The sequence below is a fragment of the Schistocerca serialis genome, chromosome 1 (genome assembly GCF_023864345.2).
Source record: "Schistocerca serialis cubense isolate TAMUIC-IGC-003099 chromosome 1, iqSchSeri2.2, whole genome shotgun sequence".
NCBI lineage: Eukaryota > Metazoa > Arthropoda > Insecta > Orthoptera > Acrididae > Schistocerca > Schistocerca serialis.
In genome coordinates, this window is record NC_064638.1 from 327,759,655 (window position 1) to 327,772,417 (window position 12,763).

The window sequence follows — 12,763 nt, forward strand, 5'->3', positions numbered from 1 at the left end:
TTCATTGCATGGCAGAATGGCGATGTACTTCCAACATGATGTGCGGCACATAGCTCGCGTGCGGTTGAAGCGGTATTGCATAGCATATTTCATGACAGGTGGACTTGTCGTCGAAGCACCATACCATGACTCGCACGTTCACCGGTACTGACGTCACCGAATTCCTTTCTGTGGGGAAAGTTGAAGGATATTTGCTATCGTGATCCACCGACAACGCCTGACAACATGCGTCACCGCATTGTCAATGCATGTGCGAACATTACGGAAGGCGAACTACTCGCTGTTGAGAGGAATGTCGTTAGACGTATTGTCAAATGCATTGAGGTTGACGGACATCATTTTGAGCATTTATTGCATTAATGTGATATTTACAGGTAATCACGCTGTAACAGCATGCGTTCTCAGGAATGATAAGTTCACAAAGGTACATGTATTACATTGGAACAACCGAAATGAAATGTTCAAACGTACCTACGTTCTGTATTTTCATTTAAGAAACCTACCTGTTATCAGCTGTTCGTCTAAAATTGTGAGCCATATGTTTGTGACTATTACAGCGCCATCTATCACAAAGCGAAAAAAGTGGTCCAACTAAAACATTCATATTCCTTTACGTACTATATGAATATGTAATTAAAAATGGGGATTCCTATTTTAAAAAAACGCAGTTGATATCCGTTTGACCTATGGCAGCGCCATCTAGCGGGCCAACCATAGCGCCATCTGGTTTCCCCCTTCAAACTAGACAAATTTCGTTCTTTGTAGTTTTTTCGTTTGACTTTCATTTCGTGAGATATTTGGCCCGGTCACGATCAACGGACTACCCTGTAAATATAGATATATTAAAAATATATAGCCTGTGTCAGTCCAAACGTTAAAGTGTCGAGTAAAAAGTTGAAGTAAAATGGTGAAGTACTGTTCAGGATTCTGGGTAAAGACGTTAAACGACTACATACCTTCATATAGTAGTACAGGCGTGAACGATTTAGCGTAATCACAGCTTCCTTCCGGTTACGTCCAGACTTTGTCTTCCGACTCATCACTAACGCGCGCTTATCGCCGGCATGTCGCCGTGCGTGTATTGAAAAGATCTCTGCGAACACCCGTGGCTGATACTAGTTCGTGTGCGCCGAGCGATGAACGTCAGTCCGACGGCGATCGCACTCGCAGAGGAGAGACAGCTGCTGTTGCTTACCTGTCGTGCCAGGGCGAGCGTAGCGGCGGCTGCCATCCAGGCCCAGGCGACGGCGCGCGGCATCTGCAACACGGAGACAGAGGGCTCAGGCGCCTGCCTGGTGTCGCGGCGAGTTGCAGCGCGGGCTTACATAACTAGCAGGCGTTTGCTCAAGTACATCACCAACCAACGCTCTTTTACCATATTACAGCAGTAGTATTCTGGACTACCACTATCCGTTTTCCTGTTGTCTCATTTGAATTCAGTAGCGTTAAGAATGTCGTCTTAAAACTTTATGTTTCGTCATATTTTATTTCTTCTTGTATGATACTGTACGCTTTCCCATATCGAGAGAAGAAAGCAGATACAAAGCGCTTAGGGTGCAAGGTAATATAAACAACATTAGAAAGTACAGTCATGTCCATCAACTGAGCCTCTTCTTGATTGCGAAATACTATACGACACTGCGCCAAGGATAAGCTAGTTTCCTTCACATGTAAACACGTGCAATCCGTAAAAAGCTGCACAGCGAGAATCCTTATTGGTGAGAGGTGCCTGTTCTTCTAGCGCTACAGCCTTGTCAACGCGCGAGCGGTCGTAGGCGCTTCAGTCTGGAACCGCGCGACCGCTACGGTCGCAGGTTCGAAACCTGCTTCGTGCATGGGTGTGTGTGCTGTCCTTTGGTTAGTTAGGTTTAAGTAGTTCTAAGTTCTAGGGGACTGATGACCTCAGATGTTAAGTCCCATAGTGCTCAGAGCCATTTGTCAACGCGGTAACTTGAACATACAATAAGTGTGATACAGGAAATTCCGCTTGGCACTATTTATTTAGATACAATTTTAATTAATAGCATATAAATCACAAAACTCAAGTGCACATGCAAATTTTACCTTTTTTTGGTCAATGTGAAAAAATTTCTACCTTGTTGTTTCTTGTTTCAAATTTCTAATATTTTACGGCAAAATATGCGGTAAACAGTTTCGTTAAACGAAATGTAATATATACCCGCAGAATGAACAGATTGTGTTACTGTGTGATAAAAAAGAGGTAGGGGAGAGACTGAGACTGGGAGGTTACATCAAGCCATGTCAGTGTGACCTACTATGAAATTATCAACATAACTTATAACTTTTTTGTGCTTTACATACTTGTATTTACAAAGGAAGTCGTGTGCACAAGCACACAACTGCTTTCAGTAGTTCGATAGCCGACTGTCCATAAGTTCAAATGGTTCAAATGGCTCTGAGCACTATGGGACTTAACATCTGAGGTCATCAGTCCCCCAGAAATTAGAACTACTTAAACCTAACTAACCTAAGGACATCGCACACATCCACGCCCGAGGCAGGCTTCGAACCTGCGACCGTAGCGGTCGCGTGGTTTCAGACTGAAGCACCTAGAACCGCTTGGCCACTGAGGTTTGGTGTTTGTAATATCTCTTTATATTCGATGAATTATTCAGATAATTTTCTACCCTTGAATGACGTTTACTAATTTTCTATCTTAATACTCGCAGAATCCATGCGAAAAGTAGTTCATACAATAGCTATGCCATGAGCGCATAAGTATTCTTTGTAGTACACTCTCTGGTGGTTGTTAGGAAAAAAAAGAAGAAAAAAGCTTCCGAGATTGTCTTCGTGCCGATTAGCCTGAGCTTGGTTTGGAAGAACTGTAATCTGATTATTGAGATTTATCACAGAAGATAACTGATACGAACTGTACGATTAAAAGGAAATATATATAGATTGCTCATTCAAATAAAAGGTGTGTATTTGAAATTTGAGAATTAATGATATTTATCGATATATTGCGTAGTTGTTAATCAGAAGGGAACTTCCGAAAGACTGGATACGAACCTGCATTTAATAATCCAAGAGCTCCATTACTTCTTCGGAAGGTTAAACTTCATCAAAGCCAAATATCCGCTTGATATGAGGTTTCCCGACTGATTATACAACGCTCCCAAAATTACGAGGCATTTTATTTGTACAGATTAGCAGACTGCCGCAAAGCACGAGCCTGCAGAGAAGAAGAATCATCGCCTGGTTTCATTCTAACAAGTAAAATTTCAGAATCATTTTGAGTAACTGAGCTATGACTGTGTTTCCTATCATGAATGATTGATTGCTCGAACGAATTGAGAGCTACAGAATTACGTAGATAGGAGGAAAATTTACATGTTCTACGGCTGATTTAAGCTAGATATTTTTTAGCGAGCTGGACATAGGTGCTGTTGGATGCTGTGCTGATCGTATTCTCGATCTAAGCAAAGGAAGAGTTCATTTCGTTCATACCTCCAACCACCGTATTCTTACCCTTTGTAACGGTTCGGTAAAAAGATAAATTTCATGACGAGAAGCAATCTTTCACCTCTTCTGATCGTACTGTTAGTTTAATCAGCTTATATCGTATGGAAGAAGTGATGAAGTAGATCAGTACGTACGTTTCTTCATCTGCCTTATCGTGTGACATTTTTTGCGTATCCGTTATTCGAAAACTGTGCTTAGGAAATTTAGCATTTAATATGTCTATTTAACTTTACATATTGTCGACGTTCCTTGCGGGTACCTAGGCGTAGTTCTTCCTGTGACCAGTAAAAATATACATATGTTGTACGCAGAACTGTAATTGACATTTTTAGTTTTGGAAAAGATATTCCTTTAAATGACAGCATACACAAAACAGTCGCCAACCGCTCGTATTTACTGTGATGCACTTACTAACAGTTGGTATATTTTACATGCTGTTTATTAAATATAAGCTGTTTGCTATAAAATCACCATTCCTTTTCAGATGGTTACAACTATTTCATGTCATGTGACAGGACTCGATCGGCATTCAGAAGAACCTATCCGTCCTGATTAGATTTACATAAGTGAACTCTGGTGAATATACGCAAGACCGTATAATTAACACCGCGACTGATTTGTGAGAGTTGACTTTCTTTCATCGCTCTGTGTGGCCTGTTTACATTACGATGATATTGGAGAGGTATAAAACATTCACATGAGACTGTTTCTGGCTCCGTATTGCGCGCTTGGCAGGAACTGTGTGTTACACCGGGAAGTACGTGACATTTTATTTATGGGTCCATTACTGCAACCTAGAATATTGCTCAAGTAGGGGACCTACAAAATATGACTAACGGTGCATATTGAACGTGTACAAAAACAGGGCAGCACGAATGATCGCAAGTGTTTGTTTGATTCTTGAGAGCGGCAAGGAAACGCTGACAAATCTGAACTGGTGGACGTCTGAAGAAAATACACCGGTTATCCCACGGAAGTGTACTCACGAAGATCAGTAAACAGAATTAAGTAAAGAATTTAGGAATACTCTGCAGCCCCATAAAATTCACATACGGCCCACTGAGACAAGATTAGACTACACACAATCCGCACAAAGGCATTTTAGCATTTTTCCCGCGCTTCATACGCGGATGGAATGTGAAGAAACCCTAAGGTGTGGTACACTAGGAAGCAATCTCTGCGTGCATTTCAGTTGCTTGCAGAGTGCGAATTTAAATGTAGACTGTAGTAACGCAAGAAGGGGAACCAATATGTCGTAAGTTTGTCTGCTCGTCGCCGTACGCAATCAGTATTTAGGCTGTAACTTATCATTTTAATTCTTTCGTTATTCGTACGGGAATGTATTGTGCTTTCCGCGAATTAACTACAGAGCGAAATTTTGTGTGTTTGTGGGCCTCATTCTTTGCCCTTTCCTGTCAAAAAAAAGCGCCTAAGTTTGTAATACTCAAAGAATTTGAGCAACTTGATCTATTACTTTAACAACTCCATGTAATTCGTGGACATGTTTTCGAATACTTCAGACCATTCTCTAATTATCGCAAAACATTGCAGACTTACTAAATTTTGTGTTCGACAACATTGTCCTAATGACCGCTCCCGAATGAGTTTCCTGTGATCAAGGCGAACAAGGGAACTGGAGAACGAGTCAGACGTAGTGAAGTGATTAAGAGAATGGACCCGCATTGGAGAAGCGGGGAATTAAACTGCCTTCCGGAAGGACTTAGATTTTCCGTCGTCATCGATTCGATCAAAGCGAGATATGGGATGATTCCTTTGAAAAGGATATGGTCGAATTCCAACCCCATCTTTATACGAGGCCTATTCAGAAAGTAAGCTCCTATTGATTGCCAAATTGAAACCACAGTGAACATCAGAAATGTTTTACTTGTAACAATTAGCTACACCTTTCAGCTACTTCTCTACGTAGTCGCCGTTCTGACTTAGACTTTTGTCATAGCGTTGTACCAACTTTTCAATAGCCTCATCATAGAAGGCAGCCGCCAGTGCTTTCCGCCAATTCTCCACGCTGGCCTACACCTCGTTGTCTGTGTCAAAATGTTGTCTTCAAAGACAGCGGTTCATGTGACCAGAGATGAAACTCAGGGGGAGACAATTGCGGACTGTATTGTGGGTAATCTAACATTTCCATTTGAAAACGATGCAGGAGCATCTTCATTGCCCCTGCAGAATGCGGCTGAGAATTGTCGTGAAGACGAAACAGCACGACAGTTACGTAATGTTAGCTGTTTAGCTTCAGGCGAAATTTCTCACCAGGCCCTCGTACTTGGCGGCAGATACTATTTTCTAGACATCTTTACGCACTCACTGCGAGCTCAGAAATGAGAAGAGCGACGTGATGCTAACTGGGGTTATACTAGAGACACTACCCAACACATCTGTGCAAAGCTTTATCGGATTTTCATAGTCGTTTCCATTTCGCGACCGATCGGAGCTTACTTTCTGAACGCCCCTCGTACATTACAGGCTAAATAAGGTTTACAACAGGAAGTATGCCCGAGCCTTCCAGAACATATGGGACTCACTGACCTGCTCCTCTTTACTGTGAACACGTGTGTTACGTAATTTTGTAGGAAATTTTAGTACCGTAGGATACTTTGACCTTCCTTTTCTTGGCCCACGACTTGCTGCAATACGGGAATTGTCCTTTTGTTTCTAAAAGAAAAGATACTTGTTTCCTGTCAGTCAGCCAAATACTTATGACAGAAGTAGTCATGAGGGGGAGATCGCAAGCATTCATAGAACAGCGATGTTTGCTTGAAATAATCATTTGCTAGTAATATACGAAAAATTACTTGTAGTGCAATTGATAGTTTAAAAAAAACCGTATACAATGAATATATAAAATGGAAACTACAATGTTTTTCTTTTTCTATCTCTAAGTGACGTTAAACTCTCTCTTCCTTTGTTCCGTGCACGTTTTCACGGTCGTCGGCGAGGGCGAATGCTCTGCGATTGTCCCTCATTTGACACCAGCTACCTCCTGCTAAAGCTTTGTCAACTGTGCACATTTTCATAGCCCGTCCAGCACCTCATTTTACTAATTACACAACTGTTGGTGAAACGTCAGTTCACTTGTAAACCGGACCCGCATCGCTTTTATTTGTTAAGCGCGCCGCGAAAATGCTTTGCAAATGTTTAAAACAGAGAGAGCAACAAGAAACGTGACTTTTAGCGGAAATTATGTAGAGGCCCAGTTGTCGTCCGTCTCCAGCCCACTTTGAGGGTTCCGTTGTGCTGTTTTACGGCCCGGATGACAGTCACAGAGCGTCTAGGGTGCATCCTGTTGTTAAAATTTTCGCTGGCGTCTGCGCTGTGAGGCAAGACGCGTCTTTGGCTGCTGTTGCTCACCCCTGTACGGCCTTGCTACTGAAAACCGGAGAATTTAAAGTCTCGACACTGTCTAGTGCTGAACTGTACACTCTCCATACTTTGCAGCTTTATTAATATTAGATACGGAAGTATTTTCTTAAGTTAAGAATCTTTGCAGTTGGTTTTGGCGTAGCTTCTCACGACGCACCCGTGCCAGCGAAGGGTTTCAGAAGCTATATTCAGGGTAAGGCTTTGGTGCGGTGAGTATTTTGTCTTTCTTCGTTAGCGGCAGACTAAAAATAATTGTTTAATTAATGCGTGGTGCCTTCGAATGTGATGATGAAATCTTTTGCAGTAATTGAAACTGTATAATCATGTATGTTTTCAATTATATTTGGATCAATATTCGGTTATTGAGAATCATATACTACCACCCTCTCCTACTAAAATCGTTATTATTACTGCAACTTAAGATTGTCCCAAATCTGCGTCAATTACAGTATCTCTGTTAATATATACATTCCCATTCTACATAACGCAAAGGCAGAGCGTCAGAACCTGATGCACAAGGCTCCTGAACAGTTCAAAAAATTATATACTTTCTACTTTTCTGTCTCAGTTGCACACTTTTTTTCAATCTGAGGTATAAAATAAACAATATATACCTTTTTTAAATAGGAATAAGATTGCTGAATTCCCTCGCGACTAATGTGTTGGTTCTAGTTGGTGAACAATGTTTAAGGTTTATGTATCCGTCTGAAATTCATTATATGTAGACACAACCGACATTTACTAGGTGAATTGCTTTTATTTTATAATAAATTTCGATCTTTTACAGCATGTGCAGGAGTCTGAAAGTTAACACATGGGAATCGAACTTAATCCTGTTTCGTGTGGGTTTAGGTATCTGAAGATGATCTGTAAGACTGATATTGGTTGTAAACTGCAGTTCACCTAGCAGCTCTCGCTGTTTCTGTCATATATTACGTATCACTGTGGAGCACAAGCTAGCAAAATATTTTATACATCGGTATCTGGTCCTGATGTTCAGTATGCATTTTAACGTGTGCAGAGCGGGACTAATGGCCATACGTTTATTCAGATCTGTGATTGAAAGATTTCCTGTTTCTGATGATGATTAGATACAGTGAAAACTAGTATCAATAATAAAGGTACCGACAGCAACTTGTAGTAGTAAAGTAGGGATTTTTCCATTAGGTTTCTACAAGTTGTGAACCGCACCCTACTGAAAATATAAATATTTATACTTGCTAAGATGCCGGCGGAGGTCACGTAGGTTTTTACACGGTGCTACTCTGTCAAAAATCTTGACCGGGCCTACGAAAAAATGGATAAAGTGGCTGCATGGGCGAAGTATGGAGTGTGAGTTAGATAGCATCAGTGCTATATACATATGTGAAACCAATTGCTTCCAACTGCTTCCAATAAATTGTGTTGGACTTGTCACATACGTTTCATGTGGTAGACTGGTCTGAACCCGTTATAACGTCAGAAAATATTCTCTAATCATTAACAGGAAATATAGCTAAGGTTTTCGATAGTTCCAGTGGCCACATTACCAATGTGGGACGGCAGACTGGTGGGATGGGGGTTTAAACATGTTAGTGGAGGCCATCACTCCATTAAAGTAAATCACTAAATGCAATAGTTACACCACACCAAAAGCGGTGCAGAGGTAGCATTCGAGCGCTCCCGGCTTATTTCTCAAACTCAAAGATAACGCATTCGATAATTGCATTTCTTATGCGACCGTCATTCGCACTGCTCTTTGCTGATGAGTTATGTTCATCTTATTAATTCAGACGGACCTAAAGATGATCAGCTTTGATCGAAATGTTAACAGATTAAAGAATTCTTGCAGTAACAGACTGATAAAACTTTGCTGATTCATGTGGCTTTGTTTCATTGTTTCGGTGGAGGAATCGGCAGTTAAAAACGAACATTTATGTTTGATTGTACTATGGTACTGCTATGCCAAGGCTCGTTTTCGGAAAGTATCGTATCCGTTTTAATCTATTTTAACATTAGCTCGTTATTTCGGATGTAGCATCAACCTTTTTAAGCAAGAGGACTGAAGCACACGAAGTCCTATTCAAGTACTGGACTACATACACAAAATAATTTATAATTGTGTCCTGATCCATCACACGATGAAACTTGGCTTGCTTTCCCATTCATGAATACAGAAATGGGCGTTTGTGGGTGCCTATATCGACGGTACCTCTGTAGCAATCCCTGAATATTTAATATGCTTCGAATTAGATACTGGGGTGTTATACGGGCGTCGTGACGAAGCTGTGCTGCGGAGAAAGAGGCGCAGTGCTGCTTTACCTTGGGCTTCGAGGGCGGCGTCCGGCGGACTTGTGGGACGGCGGCGGGCCTGGTGCCGTTTAAATACTGGCCCAGCAGGCCGGGGCAGGGCGGAGTCACCTCCGATCTGTCAGTGGGCAGTCACCTCCCCCTCCCCCTTACCCGCCCCGCCCTCACACAAACACAGCGAGACACTCCCGCGGTGGCGGCAGCGGGCCGGCACAGATTAAAGTGGGGACTTGGGGGCGGCACAGATTGCCGCGCCACGACCCACGCCTCAGGCGTCTTGAGACGCCGCCCTGGTAGCCACCAGCTCTGCACCTGGTAAGTTAACATGTACACTTGTGTAGCACCGTCGTTTAACACCCCTCTGACAGCACAAAGTAGAGGAAACGCTTCCAAACGTAATTTACATAGAATGAACTATGTGGAAATTAACACACAAGAAAGTGAACTTTGATATCTGTACAGACGATATACAGCCCTGCTAGTGCTGGTTTTGAGACTCAGGTGGCAGCACGTGTCAAACCTTAGCAGGGATTACTGAGTTAGTGTGGAAATGAGGCAGTAAGTGAGTAGTGTGAGGATTCGAATGTTGTAGGTTGTATAGTGCAGGATCACAGGAGATTATTAGATGGAGAAGCCGCTTCAGGAATAAGAGAACGCCTCTGATACTACAACATGCAGTTGCTGACATTGTAGAGTTCGCTGGCTCAGTATGAAATGGACACTGCCACAAAAGGATTTCTGGAAACGGATTGCCTAAAGAGATCTGCTGGGTAGGTGGTTGCTGGAGAGGACTGTTGTTGAGAAGTCCTTCCTTGCTGCATATGGTTGGATGTTTGCCAGTAGGATAGGGTTGGGGGTTTTCCAGTAGTGTTCGGTTGGGGGTTTACCGGGTAGGGTCAGGTGTTTGCCAGGTAGGGTAAGAGGTTTTCTGGATAGGGCACAGAGATGTGTATGCCTATGTTGGTTGCAAGAGAGTGGGGAAACACACCTGTGTGGGTCAGTGGTGTGTGCACTGGGCTGTGTTGGTGGGAGGTAAGAGAGCCTCTTTGGGTCAGTGTTTGTAACTGTGACAGGTTGGGTTGGGTTGCTGTGAGTTGGTGGGTTGGGTGTGCCAGCAGTCATTGGCAGGAAGGGACAGTGTGCAGCAGGATTGGGTTAGTGGGTGGGAGGGTGGCAGGGTGGTTCAGCAAATGATGTGTCTGTGCCATGGTGAATAGGCAGTGGAGAGAAGGAGAAGGAGAGGGAGATGGGGGAAGGGATATTAGTGTTTGGGGGGGGGTGGGGCAAGCGTTTGCTTGGGGTGGGATTGACAGGGTAGGTCAGATGCCTTGTTTTGTAATGGAGGATTTTTGGGTAGAGGGTTGCTGTGTTGAATAGGTAAGATGCAAGGTAGGGGGCGGTACCAGTATGTGGGTTATAGTATTGTTTGAGGAGGCTGTGGTGGAGAAGGCTTCCTGAATGGACCAGTGGAAAAGTAGATTTATGTTTGTTCCAGACTAGTGGGAAAGTGGCTACATAGTCAAGACGCATTATAGGCCAGGAGGTACGCAAGCATTACTCAAGATGGCTGTATGGCTTCTCTTATAGTGGAGGCTAGTACATTATATATACTGTGCTGTTTTCTGGTCTTGGGTCAGTGGTTTGTTGTACTTGGAAAATAAATGAGAGGAGATCAGTCGGTTCTTAACTAAAATGTAGAAGAATCCATTGTTAGAGACAAGGTTGTAACAGAGTTTTACAGGATGCACTGCTGGGATTAGTGAATTCTTGAGATTGCATGTCGGTAGTATGGAGACACAAACAGTCTTATACATGATACATATTGAACAACATGTATGCAGAACGAAAACAAACTATTGGCAAACACGTCGCGGTCTATATGGTTTTGTGATAAATGGAAAAGCATTTGATTCAACTCTTTTTTTGCATGAGATGTGAAAGACTGAAATGGTGTGCAAAATTTTTATTAACGTGTGTTGATTAGGAAACATATTTTATGGACAGGCATGCTCAGTCTTTGGAACATGAGATAATTGTGCTGTGCTTTATTGTGATGAATTTTGGAGAGTGAATACCTGCTTAAAGCTATCGAAGATAATAATTGATTAGTGTTTGATTTTCTGTGTAAATCTACTTGTGAAAGGATGAAATCCACAGAAGACAAAACTCATCGATGTTGTCATAACATATTCCACGAAATAATGTAACTAGAATAATTAAATTTATTGTACATGTTATTAGTTTTACAAAGTTGCCGGCAGTATTGCAAAACAGCATTTTCTTGGGTAAATTAATCGTGGTAAAATAAAGTTTCCACCTGTCGTGACACGTTAGAAAAAAACCCAATTCTCTCCTGATGTGTTGTAAACATTCCAGCACAAATTCACAGGTAAATTTCCTATAGTAGCTGATGTACCAGACATTGGCCTATAATATTTCATACATATTTTGCCTTGATGGGGCATGAGACGAATGTGGAGATAAGAAAGCAGCCAAATGGGCCGTTCTATTTGTATCATATGTATTGTGGAGCTAGTCTTAAAGAATGACAATATAACATCCTGTGTCGTAGTGCTGCGGGCGATCATAGCATACTTGTCAGAGAAGGCCATCTTGGTTAAGTGAACTGAATCACTATCTAGAAATCAATTTATCAAAGCTTTAAACTTTAACCTCGACCCTTTTTATGGAGATTCAGTGTTCGACACGTAGCTGCGTTTAATTGCAGCGCTATTGCAGCGAAATGGCGCATGTATAAGAGACAGTACAGACCACCACGGGTCTCGCCACTCTTTTTGGCCTGTTGGTGCTTGGCTGCCACAGGGCCCCAGTCGTCGCAACACCTATTCCCTTCCATGCTGCATGTCTATCCTCTTGCTATTCTTTCTCCCCTCCCTTGGGGAACATGTCTCTCCACTGTTTTCCGTTCCTTTTTTCTTTCTTCGTTCCCTTTCTCCTAACCTTCCTCCACTTCGTCGTTTGAGGCTCCTCTTTTTCTTCTTTCTCCCTGTGCGCTCGTAAACGTGACTGGGTAACACGTAATTCCCAGCCCTGGGTTGACAGGAAGGCTTGGCTCTGAGCACTATGGTACTTAACATCTGTGGTCATCAGTACCCTAGAACTTAGAACTACTTAAACCTAACTAACCTAAGGACATCACACACATCCATGCCCGAGGCAGGATTCGAACCTGCGACCGTAGCAGTCGCGCGGTTCCTGACTGAGCGCCTAGAACCGCTAGACCACCGCGGCCGGCTGACAGGAAGGGTTCACACGGGCCCCCAGTACAGGCCAGGCCCAGGGAGGGGTGATTGCCTGAGCTATTACTTTCACAAATTGCCAATTGATCCCTCTGTGAGGTGTTGGGCAGGTGTGACCTGAGGCGTGAATAATCACCTGCTGTGCGTGTGCCTCCTTTCGAAGGGGGTCCCCAGTTGGTAGGGGCTTGCCATCAGAGACGGTTGCAATCATGGGAGATTTTCTCGCAATGAGCCAATCATTTAGTTCATATTCAATGTCTACCAACGTAAACGGAATGAGGCTAACGATTCAAAGACCCTCCCATCTGCACCACAGTTCCTCGTGGTTTCGCATACGGAAGACAGTCAGT

At 42.9% G+C, this 12,763-nt stretch overlaps 2 protein-coding genes across 2 annotated transcripts in view; one reads left to right on the forward strand and one right to left on the reverse strand.

Moving 5' to 3' along the window:
• The window catches only part of LOC126470899 (uncharacterized), a 66,754-nt gene extending 57,274 nt beyond the window's left edge, over positions 1-9,480 (reverse strand). The window contains exons 1-2 of the mRNA XM_050098962.1: positions 9,307-9,480; positions 1,196-1,258 (exon numbers count right to left, since the gene is read on the reverse strand). Of these exons, the coding sequence (XP_049954919.1) occupies positions 1,196-1,258; positions 9,307-9,480 (237 nt within the window). The remainder of the gene's footprint in view (positions 1-1,195; positions 1,259-9,306) is intronic.
• LOC126469864 (COMM domain-containing protein 4) overlaps positions 1-12,763 on the forward strand; it is a 555,575-nt gene that overhangs the window by 410,219 nt on the left and 132,593 nt on the right. The gene's annotated exons all lie outside the window — the stretch shown is intronic.